The following is a 19,308-nucleotide window of genomic DNA, read 5'->3' on the forward strand; positions in this document are numbered from 1 at the left end:
AAGATGCATGAGAAAATGAATTATAATCCATTGACTTAAAAATCAACATTAGAAATTCAGGCCAAGAAAACTAAGTCCTGATCAAAAAATATGTAGAAGTAAATGGAACAAATGGGAAAGTACCAAACACTGTTTAGAATGAAAGGTTTAAAGAAACTGGAAGGAAAACCTTCCAATTTGTGGAAGATGAGGCCTTGCAAGGTAAACTGATCCCCACACGCCCTGTAAAGCCGTCAGCAGACGTCTGCAGAAACAGCAAAGTTGATGCTAAATCTGTAGAGGTGAGACACAAAGGACCCTGAAAAGGAAAACAGCAAAATAAAGTCAAAGTTAGTGCAAAGTAATGGCTGCCAAGAGAGACTGGGCAGAGGATCCAGAAGTCAGTCCAGATGCCTGTGACTTGGATGCCATCAGCACTAAGAGTTCTTGATGAGGGAAGAATGACCTCAGCAGAGGCTGGCACAGTGGGAGGTCACAGATGAAAGTATGCAGCGCTCTCTTCACTCACACCATCTAAAAAGAGTGGAAAGTGGGCCAGGATGTGAAGATATAAGCTATAGCGATCAAACTCTTGAAATGGGAACACTCAGTGATACCGTGCTTTGTAAAAGTCTGGCAACTAGCCAGTAAGCAGAGGACCCTGCACCTTCAGTAGGCCCGAAATTAAAACATGTGCACACGGGGAAATATGCAAGTGAACAGTTATAAAAGGTAGAATATAAATATTCAAAAAATTAATAGGCAAACAGGATGTGGCATTCTTATAATAATAGCCATAAACAAGTTCCTCAAAAGGCTCATCTCTAATTTTCTCCTATGGAGACCAGGTCTTACTTAAGACATCAGGCTGACCCTCCTGCCTCAGCATCCCCAGTACTAAGATTTTTTCAAGTACATTACAATATATTTGCTATCTTGTGTGTAGCTGTGCACACACGTGGAGGCTGCCAAGGTTGACACAGGGTATTTTCCTTAATCACTCTTTACATTCATTTGGTTTATAGGTTTCTTCCTAAACTACAGCTTGTCTGTCTGTCTGCCTATCTGTCTGTCTGTAGGTCATACTAAATGTACAGATCACCGACTTACCTAGACCAGCAAGGGCCAAGAACCCCATCTCCTCCCCTTCAGCATCTCAAGTACAGGTGTATGCTGCTGTCCCCGAGGTGGCTGTTGTTATTAATTTTCTTTAAATGTGGGAGCTACAGAGTCAAACTCAGGTCCCCATGTTTGGTAAGCAAGGATTTCCATGACTGAGCCATCTTAAATTGTTAATGAAATGGTCACAGTAATCATAATGTAAACTGTTGGTCTACCTATAAACGTACCACATACATATAAACTACTGTGGGGCAGGACCTGTACTTTTTCAGTCCTTATAAACAAATATAACCTCAACACAATGCTGAGGTAGACAGGGAAGGATGGTATTGCTGCCTCAGAGTTACACATAGCTTAAAGTGTACTAAATTAAACAATTGGCTGGCTCATCTGATGTAAAACATCAAAAAGGTAACTAGCCAAGAACTAGAAATAAACCACTTACTAAGACTTCCAGAAAGACTGGAGAGCCAGGCTTCCAAACATGCCCTCACAGCCAGTGTCTCTGTTCTCCATGCTGCAGCTACACAGCTGGACAGTTACTAATCCAAACTCAAAGGCAGCTTCAAGTTTCTCTTCTGCAGGTGGTGTATCATACTAGTGACAGGCAACCTCTGAACCTGCAGCCCCAAGTGCTGTACTTAACATAAGGACCCAGGAGTCTCAAGCAACCTCACACCTGCCTGGGTATGCGCGACCAAATCCACTAGGTTCCCAGAACCTCCACCTTCAACTCTCACGATCACAGAGCAGGTCCTGGTGAGAGTGACAAACACAGGACATCCAATTATTTCTCAGTCACACACTTCTATCTTTAAAGGTGATGGAGGTTTTATTTTTAGTCCTGGGGAGGGGTGCCTGTGCCACCTGTGCCACTGTACACCTGTGGGGGTCAGAGGTTTTGAGAGTTGGTTCTCCCTTTCTACTATGTGGGTCCTGGGAACTGAACTCAGGGCTTCAGGCTTAGTGTTGAGTTCTATCTACTGAGCCACCTTGCCTGCCTTAGACAGTGGGTTTAAACTAGCATGTTTTTATAGTTTTGGGTTTGAGTCTCTCAACTTTTCTGTTCCCTACTAATACCAGAAGCAGAATTTTACTTCCGTAACCTTTTTCTGTTCTCCTATCTAGAAAGAGCATCCTACCACGTGATTGGGTGTGGCTGCACTCAGAATCAAATGAGATGAATAACACAAGATAGAGTCCTACAGAACTTGGAGTGTACCTGTCCCTCATGACACCCTGGGCTCAAGTGGGATGTGAACCTCCAAGGCACCAACACTTAGCTGAGGAGGACACAGAACATGGTGCTAAACCACTATTATGTGACAAAGCAGGTATTGATGGCCATGGGAACACAGCAGAAAATTTCAGACTAGGCTGCTTCTTGCCATTTCCAGGCTCCTGAGGCTTTTTTGCTCGCCTTCATCAATGTACAGCCCCCACCCACCGAAGCTCACCAGGAGACCCCATAGCTCTTTTTAACTACATTCTCCTCCTTACCCTGCTCTCTGCTCGGGTAGCCGTAGAGATCACAACTGACCTCTCACTTGGGAGTCTCAGCAGCAGGAGCCTGGCTGGCAACAACCGGCCTCAGGTCAGTGCTGTCAGTGCTGACACAGGCAGAGTGCACCTGCTTCCTGCAGCATTCTACAGCCAAGTAGATCCAGACACCCAAGTGCAAGCTGGAAAAGACTGTGCACCTCAGCTGCTAAAGGAAAAGCAAGCTGTGCTACAGTGTTGCATCTGTGATCAGGGAACAAGCAGAGAACGTGGAGGATAAAGAAAAGAACCAGAAACTTCTGGAAGGAGATAACTCCCCTCCATATGAAATGCACAGATGATTTCAGGGCATGACTGCAGAAAATCAAATTACAAGACCATCATCACAACCTAGATTTATTACAACTGACCTGCAGGCAAAGGGTAGACTATTCCATAAACATGTGGACTCCACAGCTATGTTTTAATAAACATGTGGACTCCACGGCTATGTTTTAAATAGAGGAAGGACTCAAACAAGAATACAGGATAAAATATTCCAAAGCTCCAAGAAGCAGTTATGTTACTGAGCTACATTTTTTACAGACAAATAAGGCAATATCCCTGCACATCAGCTTTTTGATAATTTTTATATACTTTCATATGGTACAAGAGAAAAATAACCAGAGCTCACAATGTACAGTTCTTACACTATTTTCACAGTTTGTGAACACTATACACCCCTTTGTTTTAATAAAGATACATTGTAATAAATTCCTTGCCCTTAAGTTTATAGTTTATAATAATCTATGATTAATACACTAAAATTGCCTTTTTATGTGGTCACCCACACAGCAGAAAGTGAGATAGCTCCTGGACAGTCAGAATTGCTTTGATTCCATTTGCATAATGGCGGAGTGAGGCCGTACTGAGACAGACAGGAAGCTGACAGCACAGAACAGATGCCTCTTGGGTCCTGGGAGCAACAGAGGACAGTGGCTTGGTGCAGCTTCAGGAAGACATCCCATAATGTCCCCTTATGGAATACAGAGAATCTAAGGGTTAGGGGGCCAGGGGTGGAAAATGGGGAAATGAGGCAAGTGGATGAAGAGATAAATCATTTTTAAATCCTCCAACGAGAGGGATGTAACTTCAAACAGCACCATTCTCCTTTTATTGTTTGACAGTACTTTGAGTGCCACTCTGGGAGACACAGCAGTGCCCTCCAGGGATAGATCCTGCATGGCAGGCATCACCTGTGTGGTAGGCCAACTACCAGTGCTGCTTAATGGCTGTGCAGAGCCTGATCTCATGGCCTGACTAATGGGCTGAAGACAAGCAGCACATGAGATGAAGTGGCTTCTTTTTCATTTTGTCTTTTGGGGGCAGAGGTGGGTAAAACTCCACTTCCAAGGGAGATAGTGAACTGGTAGAGGCCCCATCGGGTGACAGACATGCTTATCTGAAAGGCTGAAATTTCAAATCTTTATTCTGCTCAAATATACCTCTCCAACAGACTGCCTCTTTCTCACCTACAACATCAACTGGGTCCAGCTGTCTCAGCTTTCTGAACATCAGAGCACAGGAGAGATTCAGGGTTACAGATTGTGGTAAGTAGCATCCCCGGTAATGCGAGGGTTCCCCATGTAAAAAACAAGGTGGAATATTGGACTGAGCCAAAGCCACATGGTGACAACAAACTGTGGGGAAGGGAAAGGGTTAGAAACCGAGGACCTGGCCCACAATGGCAAGAAGCAAAGAGTTGTGATTTGGTGTTTGCTGCCTGGAGGAAATCTTCATCAAGGCACATTGCTACCAGCTAATTCTCCCTGTTAGTGAGTTAGGATGGCTCAAGTCCCAGGCTTGGGGCCAAGGAGGAATCTATAGCTGCTACAAGCTATTCTGGACAAAATACCAGAATCAAAAACATCTGTAAACTTTGCCCTCAGTACTGTTTCCTTCGTTCATTCCTGGCGGTTGGTGGCAGGTAGAACATCAAGTTGGCAGTACCCTTCTATGACAAGTGGTAGACTCCTGTATCTTCCCAGTGATGAGCAGGGCTGGAAAAGGACAAAGAACACATTCTGTCCTGTCTCAGCGTTTAATGTTCACCTCTCTGAAAGCAACATAGGTTTTGGTAAAGATAGATTAATTCTAATTTAACATGTTTTGAACAGGGAATTTGGCTGAGCACATCGATCCCCCAACATCGACTGTGACTGTAAAGGAACAGAGTATCAGATCAGCAAATCTATTGCACTTGGTGAAAAAAGGAAATCCTTCCTTTGTCTCCCAGCTGCAGAAGGCAATGTGTCTCACTGGCTGTGCAAGCTCTTCTCACTCAAGCCCAGGTCTCTATGTTCAGATATAGTACATCCATGACTGTGTCTTTCCAGCCTTCGGAAGGCTCACAAAACGCCACTCCAGTAGCTGCGTCTCCAGGTTTTGAGTCTAGAAATGAATTTAAGGTGTGATCTAATCACAGTCAACAACTTGATCGTACTGACTTCCACACGTCATGAATATGTTCATCACAAAGAGCAGGATGAGGTCTCTGTGACCAGCACTAACACTGTGATCAGTCAGGTATTACAGGGATGCACATTCGAGGTGACAGAAGTATACAGACATGATGGAAACGAACACCAATCTTATTGCACATGGTGTCTGGGCGAGCAATAAAAACACTGTGATACAGGATGAAAACTCTTTACGTCTTGCTTCCTCTCAGCCCTTTTTTCTAGAGTCTGATGTAGCAGCAGTATCAGTCGACATACATGGGAGAGCTGGGAGTAGCTGGCATCTGATCCAGGATTTTACAAACATAGCATGCGACCTCTACAGTACGTTCTTCATACATCAAAATAAAGGGATGTTTCTGCAAGAAAATTGAACAGGGAAAAGTGTGAAACTTTTGTATCAAAGCCCTAACTCAATCCTTCTCAATTTCTATGCAACATAGCACTACAAGTTCTCAATCACATATAACTTCAAATATCAGAAGGCATTCATCACATAAAAATGGATGGATGTGGATGCCCTAGATGTGAGATACTGGGTTACCGACCATCTGGAGGGTCTACCCTGGCAGTAAGGTCTCAGAACTGTGTGTGCACAGGGAGTATTTGCAGAGGAAGAAAACAGAACTATTTGTTCCTTACCAAACCACCTCAGAGCCAAGAACTACAGGAATCTCAGTCCAGCCTCTTAGGACACTAAAATAAGCCTCTGCTCCCCCTATTGGTAGCTCAAGGATCTTTCAAAGGGGTTTTCAGTTTCAAACCTTCTGATTTCCACTAAAAGAGAACGGTGGCCAAGAAAGACCTTCCCAGTGCTCTCCAGCATCTGGGTCACCAAGCCCTCTTTCTGTTCTCTCTCATTTCAACACCAGTTCTTCCCACAACTCTCTTGTTATAGTACCTGATCACAAGTTTGGCTTAACAGCCTTAGAAAGCCCTAAATGTAACAAGCAACACACTCTTTTCTTTAATGTCTCCTCATCATTGGACCACAGGCAGCACTTTCTTCTCTGCTCAAAGGAAAGCCACATATCACGAGCTGAATAAGAACGTCTCAAAGAACAGTGAATTGGCATAGTGATGTGCATTACCAGAAGGAGAGTAAGCATACTGAATAAAATTTCACTAACTTTAACCTACAGGAGTTACATACACTTGAACTGCACAATGAAATGTTTTAGGGAACTTTTCTAACATGGTAAGACCAAATTCTTCTTATGAGAAATGAGCGAGGCAATCGAAGGCTGGACAGTAACCACCAACTCCTGGGTCAGCTCCGTACTTACTCACCAGAAGCTCTTTGTACTTTGGCCTTTTGGACTCGTCCTTCGTAAGGCTAAAATAACATGAAAGTAACAGTGTTAGGATGGAGTCAGAATGACCCAATTATCTTACTATTTTACAAATGAATGGCAGACCCAGTCAAGGTCATCTGTGGCTATCTAGAAAGTTCAAGGCTAGCCTGGCTTTAAACAAAGCTCTTATGAGGACAGTACAGATGTCCTTCAACTGCAGAGGTGATGATTCAGACAGCAATTTTGATATACTGAAAAATAAAAAGCATGGGACCCTTATATTCACCACTGCTACCTGCTGTGACGCAGAGAGAAACAGGAGAAATATAACACAAAACTACACAAATATATATAAAAGAAAACCAAAGGAGGCCAAGGGATCAAAACAGCAGAGCTGCCTTAAACGCCATCCCTAGAACCCAGGGAAAATCTGGATGTATTAACTCATGCATGTAGTAATCCCTACAGTCCCAAGAGATGGGAGACAGAGACAGGAGAATCACCCAAAAGTTTACAGATCGGCCAGCCTGGAGTACACAGCACAGTGACAAAAACAAGAGGACCAGTCTCACAAAACAAGGGAAGAGGCGAGAACTCCACATGTGTGCTGTGGCACCTGTGTTGTTGCACACAACACACACAAACAAACACTTTAAAATAAAGAGCCTGTGATGTACACTAGATTCTTTTTAGCAAATATTAAAATGAATGTACAGAATGGCCAAGTTTTTGGAATCGTACAACTGCATTTGATATGTGCAAATTAGTAAACAACAGACTGTTTTCAGTGAGGAGAGAGAGCCAGCCAATTGTAACCCAATAAGCTTTCTTCTTCCTAGTTCTTGACACATTCTGTTCCCTTTCTTAAAGATCAGAGCAGGCAGGATTTGGTCAGAGAAGACGAAAGAGACCTGAAAACTCCAGTCAACAAATGTCACAAAAGTGCTGGCAATACAAGCAGACCATCCAGGCCACCTGGCTTTTAATGGTTTCTGGGGACTGGACAGAGTTCCAGGCTTCATGTCTGCATAGCAAGTGCTTCTTCACTCACTGAGCCATCTCCCCAGCCCTGCATACATCTTCTTAGGTGCCATGTGCATATAAAAAGAACTGATGATACAGACAAGAAAAACAGGCATGGAGTCCAAGCCTTCTTTGGAAAAAGGATTAGAGAGCGCCAATATTACTAACTTTAGCCAATGAATTCAAGCCTGGACTTGAAATTCCCACACATACCCAACTATGCTCTAGGTTTTATCAGGCCAGAGATCCAGGCCTTACAGTCTGGTTTGGTGAGGTACTGAGTAGTAAGAGCACCCAGGTGATCCTGATACAACCTCACTGTGAGAAGAACAGCAGTCTAACCTAGACATTTACCCTAGTAACTTGTACCAGGGACTAGCCATCTGGAGGCAGCTGCTTCCCCATCTCCCACAGCTGCTTCTCACCAATACCTGCAGTAGAAGAAGAGGATGCTGCCTCTCTAGGCAGCTAGAACTTCTACATAGCCGTGACCCAGAGTCCTAGCTAGGGGTAATGTAACGAAAGACCTTCTTCCCTCTGTAAAGCATCTATGTAATTAGATTAAGTTGCTTAACTACTCCCCCAATTTGTGTTTGAACCTTGGCTAATATAATACTTACCACAAGTTGACAAAGTTGATGAAACTGGGGGAGAACTCCCTTTCTTCGGAATTACTCAGCTGGGGAGGGTCTCCTTTCACCACTTGTGTTAGCTGATCAAATACACTATTCCACTTTGGATAAGGAAATCGGCCTGTGGCCAACTCGTACTATGGAGAACAAGAAGGAAGCAGAAGACACCAGGCGTGATTATTCCCTATTGAAGGAGTGATGTCAATCCAAAGATCCACAAACCTCTTTTAAAGCCATCCCTCAAACTCTGTCAAGTTAGGGAGGAGTCTTTAGATCATGTAGCTAAGTGGAAGACAGATTGTAAAGAAATGTGCCTCAAACAAACCCAAGGCCTTAGACTACAACTGAAAGCAAAGCTCTGGGTCTAGGTTCAACTACACATCCATAATGCAGGTCCAACCCTTTGTATGAAAGGTTCTGGAAGGTTTAGTCTACAACTTCCACAGAAAACATTTTCACACTCTGTAGTCACCTGCATGGGAGTTCTCAGTCCAAAACAGTGGCCAGATTCCTTTCTAAGGTAAAAAGAACATTTAACAAATGAAAGGCCAGTCTGAATTCAAAGGAAAGAGAATGCAAATCCTGTAGTTACTTCAAATCCAGTCAGGCTTTATAATTACCTGAGAAACCAAGTTAGGCTTACAGATCCAATAAAGGTCTCACAAGAGTACCATTAAAGCATACAGTGCACATTCAAAAGCTATTATGACCTCAAAATATTTGTTAATAACCAATATGTCTAACATTGCCCTAGCTCTATTCTGAAACCAAGGAACTTGTACTTTTCCTGAGACATGGAGTTATGAGTGTGCACTTTGACAGAACACTGACAGATGAAGATGAGGTTCCAAAATGGTATAGAGAAATGGTTCGTTATGGGTGAACATCCTTAGAAAACCAACTCCACTTCTTCCTTAGAACTGCTGTCTCTCCACTTAAACACAGGTGCACATGGGAAGTATGAAGGCATACACATGCAGGCATGCACACACAAACAGGGAGGAAAGGAGCATAGCTTTGTCTTAAGTTCCTTTTCAGTAAAACTGAAAATGCCTTGAAAGGGTAACCCTTACCCACTAGGAATATCTCACTAGGCTTACTCTGGAGGACAGGTTGGAATAAGAAGGAAAGCCTGCATTATAGGGCAAAAAGCTACTTTAAGATTATCCTATGAAAGTCAGCAACCAAGCAGTCCTAAGTATTCAAATACTTGGCTAACGCAGCTTAAAAGGACTTGGGTAAACGTTTCTATGTTAAACGTTTCGCAGGTCTGGGGTGTGATGGGGTGATAGAACTTTTGTCTACTATGCCTAAGGCCTTGGTACAACTGCCTCCCCTCCTCCCTTTAATACAAAACAAAACAAACCCAACTTATTAAACAACAGTTCTCTTTAGTAAGGAAAAGCATACCTACTCTGGATGTGTGTATACAGATGCACATGCATTTGTTTGCAAGTCTGTGTGTGTACACATGTACACATGAGTGTGTCTGTGTGTACATAGGTGAGCATGGACATGCTGTGTGTACATGCACACATAGGTGTGTGGAAGTTATAGGACAACTAAGAATTTTGTTCCTCAGGCATTGCCATCTGGGTTTTTGTTGTGTTTTCTTTTCCTTTGTTTGGTTGGTTTTGAGACAGGATCTCTCTAAGACCAAGAATTCACCAAGGAGACTGAGCAGTTAGGAACCAGGAGGACTCACAGTCCTGCCTTCACAGCACTAGTATTACAAATGCAGGTCATTCTGCCTGTTTTTTTTTGTTGTTGTTGTTGTTTGTTTGTTTGTTTATTTTGCTGTATAAGCATAACAACAGGAAAGTAGCAGACAGGGATTTCTGAAGGCTTTACATGCAAACAATCACCTAAGTGGGATCAACAGGTCTTCCTACATAGTCTGTGAACTGGGTTGACAATGAGAAAAAGAGGAGATGGCTGCAGCCTGCAGAATCAAACTGTTAGCTTCCCTATAAGAGAATCAACCCATTAGTCTGTCAACTATTTTCACCAAAACTAACAGACACGTGATTCTCATTACAGAAAGAAATTCCACTTTAAATAATGAGATTGGTAAGCTACAAAAGGCTCACTGCTTTTAATATGAACAAAGGGACCCTGGCTCAACTTGAAAATGGGGGGGGGGGAAATATAAGAAAAGGAATTTTATACTATCTATATCCAAGAATCCATGTGGGACAGAAACTTCAGACAATGCAGAAGAAGCTATGGACGCTGCTCAAAACAAGACACAAACAATCTTAGTAAGACTTGCAAGTGCACCTTGGCGAGGAGCCATGAGTGCATAAACAGGCACTGTTTACACTGTGCCCCTCACAATTCTTACGGCCCCCAGAAGAACAGCTCAGGGAAGTGACTAGGTACCTCACAGTCAGTAAACTTACAAGACACCTCTGATAGTCATGTCCCTCACCCTCTTTGCCATTTGAAAACAACAAAGACAACATCTCATTCTGTATAAAATAAGTTAAACCCTTGTTCTTGGACTTCTTAAGTCTCCAGAGCTGCAAGAAATAACTTCTTGAAGTAAGATATACAACTTACGCTATTTTGCTAAAGCACTCCAAACTAAGACAGATACATTTAAAAGGAAACCAAAATTTCAACATAATCTTTAGGTGAAAAGTTTCAGTTTGTTACAAATCACAAAGTTTCTCCTTTTCTTTCACCATTTTTTACCTCTTAATCTCTTACTGTTACATTATTATGACCACATTTAGCCAAGAGAAACATACCAATGTGATCCCCAAACTCCAGACATCAGAGCGGACATCATACCCTTGTCTTGATGCACTTGGGTCTATTCTTTCAGGCTGGAATACAAAGAGAAGTCAGCATCGTTAGCTATGCAGACTGTAAAGAAGCAGGCAATGGAGGAGTAGCTGGGGATAAGACAAAATCTCAGCATCGTCCCAGAACCCATGCCCACAGTCAAACTAGGGGCAACACAGAGACACCATGTATTAGGAACAACTAACAGAAACTTCACTGACCTCTGGGCTATGTCAGAGGAACTGTGCTAACTAGTTTTATGTGAACTTGACACAGAGTTATGAGAGAGAGGGAGCTTCGATTGAGAAAATGTTCCATAAGATCCATCTGTAAGGCATTTTGTTAACTAGTGACTGATGGGGGAGATCCCAGCCCATTGTGGGTGGTGCCATCCCAGGCCGGTGGACCTGGGCTCCATAAGAAAACAGTCTAAGCAAGCCATTGGGGACAAGCTAGTAAGCAGCAGCGTCCCATGGCCTGTGCATCGGTCCTGCACTGTTTGAGTTCCTGTCCTGCCTTCCTTCATGATAAACAGCAATGTGGAAATGAATAAACCCTTTCCTCCCCAACTTTCTTTTGGTCATGGTGTTTCATCATAGCAACAGCAACCCCAAATAACCAAGGACTACATTATAGACCTTCTGAGTTTCTCCCCCCAAATAACCAAGGACTACATTATAGACCTTCTGAGTTTCTCCCCCCAAATAACCAAGGACTACATTATAGACCTTCTGAGTTTCTCCCCCCAAATAACCAAGGACTACATTATAGACCTTCTGAGTTTCTCCCCCCAAATAATCAAGGACTACATTATAGACCTTCAGAGTTTCTCCCCCCAAATAACCAAGGACTACATTATGGACCTTCTGAGTTTCTCCCCCCAAATACTCAAGGACTACATTATAGACCTTCGGAGTTTCCCCCTAAATACTCAAGCAAGGCGAAAGCTGAGAATGGTTGGAGAGGTGAGAGAGGGAATAGGGAACAAAGCAAATAATTAACAAGGTCTTACTCCAGCAAATGCTGGTAAATAGGAAGTATCACGGAAAGACAAGAGCAACATTCTGATTTCCCAGCCTTTGCTCAATGTGAAGACTGATCACAAGGTACTTATGAGAAAAAAAGAGAGGCAGGAACTGTCATCACTGTATGACAACACCCTTTAATTCTTTTCAATATTCTTTGAATATCTCAATTACTTGTATTACCTTTAAAGATACATGTCTATGAATCATTTTAGCCAAATTAAAGCACAATGTGTAATATATCACTTTGTTTCTGAACAGGAAAACAATCATCTTAGCAATTTCCATGAAGGGAACATTTTTATATTTCCTTGAAATTAGGTACTATTTTTTTTTTACATATGACACAGATGCAGAGGAACACAGGAGAATATGCGAGTGGCACAGAGTTAACAATGGGGTGGATCTTGATGGCTGATTGTAACTGCTACTAAAAAGAAACATCCCAAAAGTGTAATGGTTGTACTATGCCACTAGTTTGGAGACATTCATTTTAATTTGAAAACAAGTGCTGTGCTATAATAATTCACTGAGAGCTATTTACATTTTTATTACAAATATAATTATATTGCTGAAAATGATGCACACTATGTAAAAACATTGACTATTCAACCACAGGAGAAAACACTGCCCCAACGTCACTAATACAGACCTGGTGTACTGAGGTACAACATATACCTCCTTAAACAGAATGGCAACAATGCAGAACACATTTGCAGATGAACTGGAAATCATGAGAATCTTCAAACCCTAATATCTCTATACAGCAGAGAGAAAAAACATACTTACATGTGGATCCAAGGAATCACTTTACAGGACACAGCTGATGCTTATTCGGAGGGAAACCATCTCCGTAATGCACATAATTAAAGAGTAGACATCTCAGATCAATAACCCAGCTGTACACACTAAGGAACTATAAAACCAAACCTCAAAGAAACAAACAGCAACAACAAATACAGAAGAAGAAATGAGACCCAAGGAACAGAGCAGCAGGAAGTAACAGAGACAATAAGTTAAATAAAATAGTAATAGAGAAACAATAGAAAGAAGTTAACAAGGGAGCGAGAGCTAAACCTTCAGAGAGGCAGACACGCCTGGGAAACCAGAAGAGACTGCACTCTGCACACACATCTCGGACGCCAGAGGAAAACACCAAACGCCATCTGGAACCCTGATGCACTGAAGCTCCCGGAAACGGCGGCGCAGATCTTCCTGGTTGCTGCCACTGCTCAGAGCTCATAGGCAGCACCCCACGAGCAAACTTGAGCCTCGGGACCACAGGTAAGACCAACTTTTCTGCTGCAAGAGACCTGCTTGGTGAACTCAAGACACAGGCCCACAGGAACAGCTGAAGACCTGTACAGAGGAAAAACTACACGCCCGAAAGCAGAACACTCTGTCCCCATAACAGGCTGAAAGAAAACAGGAAAACAGGTCTACAGCACTCCTGACACACAGGCTTATAGGACAGTCTAGCCACTGTCAGAAATAGCAGAACAAAGTAACACTAGAGATAATCTAATGGCGAGAGGCAAGCGCAGGAACCCAAGCAACAGAAACTAAGACTACATGGCACCATTGGAGCCCAATTCCCCCATCAAACCAAACATGGAATGTCCAAACACACCAGAAAAGCAAGATCTAGTTTCAAAATCGTATTTGATCATGATGCTGGAGGACTTCAAGAAAGACCTGAAGAACTCCCTTAGGGAAACACAGGAAAACATTAATAAACAAGTAGAAGCCTACAGAGAGGAATCGCAAAAATGCCTGAAAGAATTCCAGGAAAACATAAATAAACAAGTAGAAGCCCATAGAGAGGAGACACAAAAATCCCTGAAAGAATTCCAGGAAAACACAATCAAACAGTTGAAGGAATTAAAAATGGAAATAGAAGCAATCAAGAAAGAACAAATGGAAACAACCCTGGATATAGAAAACCAAAAGAAGAGACAAGGAGCTGTAGATACAAGCTTCACCAACAGAATACAAGAGATGGAAGAGAGAATCTCGGGAGCAGAAGATTCCATAGAAATCATTGACTCAACTGTCAAAGATAATGTAAAGCAGAAAAAGCTACTGGTCCAAAACATACAGGAAATCCAGGACTCAATGAGAAGATCAAACCAAAGGATAATAGGTATAGAAGAGAGTGAAGACTCCCAGCTCAAAGGACCAGTAAATATCTTCAACAAAATCATAGAAGAAAACTTCCCTAACCTAAAGAAAGAGATACCTATAGGCATACAAGAAGCCTACAGAACTCCAAATAGATTGGACCAGAAAAGAAACTCCTCCCGTCACATAATAGTCAAAACACCAAACACACAAAATAAAGAAAGAATATTAAAAGCATTAAGGGAAAAAGGTCAAGTAACATATAAAGGCAGACCTATCAGAATCACACCAGACTTTTCGCCAGAAACTATGAAAGCCAGAAGATCCTGGACAGATGTCATACAGACCCTAAGAGAACACAAATGCCAGCCCAGGTTACTGTATCCTGCAAAACTCTCAATTAACATAGATGGAGAAACCAAGATATTCCATGACAAAACAAAATTTACACAATATCTTTCTACAAATCCAGCACTACAAAGGATAATAAATGGTAAAGCCCAACATAAGGAGGCAAGCTATACCCTAGAAGAAGCAAGAAACTAATCGTCTGGGCAACAAAACAAAGAGAAGAAAAGCACACAAACATAACCTCACATCCAAATATGAATATAACAGGAAGCAATAATCACTATTCCTTAATATCTCTCAACATCAATGGCCTCAACTCCCCAATAAAAAGACATAGATTAAAACACTAGATACGGAACGAGAACCCTGCATTCTGCTGCCTACAGGAAACACACCTCAGAGACAAAGACAGACACTACCTCAGAGTGAAAGGCTGGAAAACAACTTTCAAAGCAAATGGTCGGAAGAAGCAAGCTGGAGTAGCCATTCTAATATCAGATAAAATCAATTTTCAACTAAAAGTCATCAAAAAAGATAAGGAAGGACACTTCATATTCATCAAAGGAAAAATCCACCAAGATGAACTCTCAATCCTAAATATCTATGCCCCAAATACAAGGGCACCTACATACGTAAAAGAAACCTTACTAAAGCTCCAAACACACATTGCACCTCAAACAATAATAATAGGAGATTTCAACACCCCACTCTCATCAATGGACAGATCATGGAAACAGAAATTAAACAGAGACGTAGACAGACTAAGAGAAGTCATGAGCCAAATTGACTTAACGGATATTTATAGAACATTCTATCCTAAAGCAAAAGGATATACCTTCTTCTCAGCTCCTCGTGGTACTTTCTCCAAAATTGACCATATAATTGGTCAAAAAACGGGCCTCAACAGGTACAGAAAGATAGAAATAATACCATGCGTGCTATCGGACCACCACGGCCTAAAACTGCTCTTCAATAACAATAAGGGAAGAATGCCCACATATACGTGGAAATTGAACAATGCTCTACTCAATGATAACCTGGTCAAGGAAGAAATAAAGAAAGAAATTAAAGACTTTTTAGAATTTAATGAAAATGAAGGTACAACATACCCAAACTTATGGGACACAATGAAAGCTGTGATAAGAGGAAAACTCATAGCGCTGAGTGCCTGCAGAAAGAAACAGGAAAGAGCATATGTCAGCAGCTTGACAGCACACCTAAAAGCTCTAGAACAAAAAGAAGCAAATACACCCAGGAGGAGTAGAAGGCAGGAAATAATCAAACTCAGAGCTGAAATCAACCAAGTAGAAACAAAAAGGACCATAGAAAGAATCAACAGAACCAAAAGTTGGTTCTTTGAGAAAATCAACAAGATAGATAAACCCTTAGCCAGACTAACGAGAGGACACAGAGAGTGTGTCCAAATTAACAAAATCAGAAATGAAAAGGGAGACATAACTACAGATTCAGAGGAAATTAAAAAAATCATCAGATCTTACTATAAAAGCCTATATTCAAGAAAACTTGAAAATCTGCAGGAAATGGACAATTTCCTAGACAGATACCAGGTACCGAAGTTAAATCAGGAACAGATAAACCAGTTAAACAACCCCATAACTCCTAAGGAAATAGAAGCAGTCATTAAAGGTCTCCCAAACAAAAAGAGCCCAGGTCCAGACGGGTTTGGTGCAGAATTCTATCAAACCTTCATAGAAGACCTCATACCAATATTATCCAAACTATTCCACAAAATTGAAACAGATGGAGCACTACCGAATTCCTTCTATGAAGCCACAATTACTCTTATACCTAAACCACACAAAGACCCAACAAAGAAAGAGAACTTCAGACCAATTTCCCTTATGAATATCGACGCAAAAATACTCAATAAAATTCTGGCAAACCGAATCCAAGAGCACATCAAAACAATCATCCACCATGATCAAGTAGGCTTCATCCCAGGCATGCAGGGATGGTTTAATATACGGAAAACCATCACCGTGATCCATTATATAAACAAACTGAAAGAACAAAACCACATGATCATTTCATTAGATGCTCAGAAAGCATTTGACAAAATTCAACACCCCTTCATGATAAAAGTCCTGGAAAGAATAAGAATTCAAGGCCCATACCTAAACATAGTAAAAGCCATATACAGCAAACCAGTTGCTAACATTAAACTAAATGGAGAGAAACTTGAAGCAATCCCACTAAAATCAGGGACTAGACAAGGCTGCCCACTCTCTCCCTACTTATTCAATATAGTTCTTGAAGTTCTAGCCAGAGCAATCAGACAACAAAAGGAGGTCAAGGGGATACAGATCGGAAAAGAAGAAGTCAAAATATCACTATTTGCAGATGATATGATAGTATATTTAAGTGATCCCAAAAGTTCCACCAGAGAACTACTAAAGCTGATAAACAACTTCAGCAAAGTGGCTGGGTATAAAATTCACTCAAATAAATCAGTAGCCTTCCTCTACACAAAAGAGAAACAAGCCGAGAAATAAATTAGGGAAATGACACCCTTCATAATAGACCCAAATAATATAGAGTACCTCGGTGTGACTTTAACCAAGCAAGTAAAAGATCTGTACAATAAGAACTTCAAGACACTGAAGAAAGAAATTGAAGAAGACCTCAGAAGATGGAAAGATCTCCAATGCTCATGGATTGGCAGGATTAATATAATAAAAATGGCCATTTTACCAAAAGCGATCTACAGATTCAATGCAATCCCCATCAAAATACCAATCCAATTCTTCAAAGAGTTAGACAGAACAATTTGCAAATTCATCTGGAATAACAAAAAACCCAGGATAGCTAAAACTATCCTCAACAATAAAAGGACTTCAGGGAGAATCACTATCCCTGAACTCAAGCAGTATTACAGAGCAATAGTGATAAAAAACTGCATGGTATTGGTACAGAGACAGACGGATAGACCAATGGAATAGAATTGAAGACCCAGAAATGAACCCACACACCTATGGTCACTTGATTTTTGACAAAGGAGCCAAAACCATCAAATGGAAAAAAGATATCATTTTCAGCAAATGGTGCTGGTTCAACTGGAGGTCAGCATGTAGAAGAATGCAGATCGATCCATGCTTATCACCCTGTACAAAGCTTAAGTCCAAGTGGATCAAGGACCTCCACATCAAACCAGACACACTCAAACTAATAGAAGAAAAACTAGGGAAGCATCTGGAACACATGGGCACTGGAAAAAATTTCCTGAACAAAACACCAATGGCTTATGCTCTAAGATCAAGAATCGACAAATGGGATCTCATAAAACTGCAAAGCTTCTGTAAGGCAAAGGACACTGTGGTTAGGACAAAACGGCAACCAACAGATTGGGAAAAGATCTTTACCAATCCTACAACAGATAGAGGCCTTATATCCAAAATATATAAAGAACTCAAGAAGTTAGACCGCAGGGAGACAAATAACCCTATTAAAAAATGGGGTTCATGAGATTTCACCTCACACCAGTGAGAATGGCTAAGATCAAAAACTCAGGTGACAGCAGTTGCTGGCGAGGATGCGGAGAAAGAGGAACACTCCTCCATTGTTGGTGGGATTGCAGACTGGTACAACCATTCTGGAAATCAGTCTGGAGGTTCCTCAGAAAATTGGACATTGAACTGCCTGAGGATCCAGCTATACCTCTCTTGGGCATATACCCAAAAGATGCCCAAACATATAAAAAAGACACGTGCTCCACTATGTTCATCGCAGCCTTATTCATAATAGCCAGAAGCTGGAAAGAACCCAGATGCCCTTCAACAGAAGAATGGATACAGAAAATGTGGTACATCTACGCAATGGAATATTACTCAGCTATCAAAAACAACGACTTTATGAAATTCGTAGGCAAATGGTTGGAACTGGAAAATATCATTCTGAGTGAGCTAACCCAATCACAGAAAGACATACATGGTATGCACTCATTGATAAGTGGCTATTAGCCCAAATGCTTGAATTAACCTAGATGCCTAGAACAAATGAAACTCAAGACGGATGATCAAAATGTGAATGCTTCACTCCTTCTTTAAAAGGGGAACAAGAATACTCTTGGCAGGGAAGAGAGAGGCAAAGATTAAAACAGAGACTGAAGGAACACCCATTCAGAGCCTGCCCCACATGTGGCTCATACATATACAGCCACCCAATTAGACAAGATGGATGAAGCAAAGAAGTGCAGACCGACAGGAGCCGGATGTAGATCGCTCCTGAGAGACACAGCCAGAATACAGCAAATACAGAGGTGAATGCCAGCAGCAAACCACTGAACTGAGAATAGAACCCCCGTTGAAGGAATCAGAGAAAGAACTGGAAAAGCTTGAAGGGGCTCGAGACCCCATATGTACAACAATGCCAAGCAACCAGAGCTTCCAGGGACGAAGCCACTACCTAAAGACTATACATGGACTGACCCTGGACTCTGACCTCATAGGTAGCAATGAATATCCTAGTAAGAGCACCAGTGGAAGGGGAAGCCCTGGGTCCTGCTAAGACTGAACCCCCAGTGAACTAGACTATGGGGGGAGGGCGGCAATGGGGGGAGGGTTGGAAGGGGAACACCCATAAGGAAGGGGAGGGGGGAGGGGGATGTTTGCCCGGAAACCGGGAAAGGGAATAACACTCGAAATGTATATAAGAAATACTCAAGTTAATTTAAAAAAAAAAAAAAAAGAAGAAGAAGAAGTTAACAAAACCACAGCACTTCCTGGACAATACCAGAACATACACTGTAGCCAGACCTGGCTTGACCAAGAGAAGGAGACAGCCTGGACATTACTGCATAAGAATGAAGGCTGGGAATTCCTATTCATCTGAAGAAAACAAACAAATGAAAAACTGTGAAATGGGGTTAGGAGAGGTACAATATGAGCCTTCATTCAGAACTGAGGAGCTACTGACAGCTGAGCTTCTAGAGAAGGGCAGGCCTTTTTGAAGGGTG

At 41.8% G+C, this 19,308-nt stretch overlaps 1 protein-coding gene across 9 annotated transcripts in view; it reads right to left on the reverse strand.

Moving 5' to 3' along the window:
* Positions 1-2,981: 2,981 nt before the first annotated feature.
* Positions 2,982-19,308, reverse strand: part of Map2k4 (mitogen activated protein kinase kinase 4) — a 104,298-nt gene continuing 87,971 nt past the window's right edge. For 8 of the 9 annotated variants that reach the window (XM_087570398.1, XM_087570394.1, XM_087570399.1 and 5 more), the window contains 4 exons: positions 10,803-10,880; positions 8,038-8,186; positions 6,390-6,435; positions 2,982-5,458 (listed from right to left, as the gene is read on the reverse strand). In XM_087570398.1, coding sequence (XP_087426524.1) covers positions 5,345-5,458; positions 6,390-6,435; positions 8,038-8,186; positions 10,803-10,880 — 387 coding nt within the window. In that variant the 3' untranslated portion in view covers positions 2,982-5,344. The remainder of the gene's footprint in view (positions 5,459-6,389; positions 6,436-8,037; positions 8,187-10,802; positions 10,881-19,308) is intronic. The other variant, NM_001030023.2, reaches the window with a different exon arrangement.

This window comes from Rattus norvegicus, chromosome 10 (genome assembly GCF_021556685.1).
Source record: "Rattus norvegicus strain SHRSP/BbbUtx chromosome 10, alternate assembly SHRSP_T2T, whole genome shotgun sequence".
Lineage (NCBI taxonomy): Eukaryota > Metazoa > Chordata > Mammalia > Rodentia > Muridae > Rattus > Rattus norvegicus.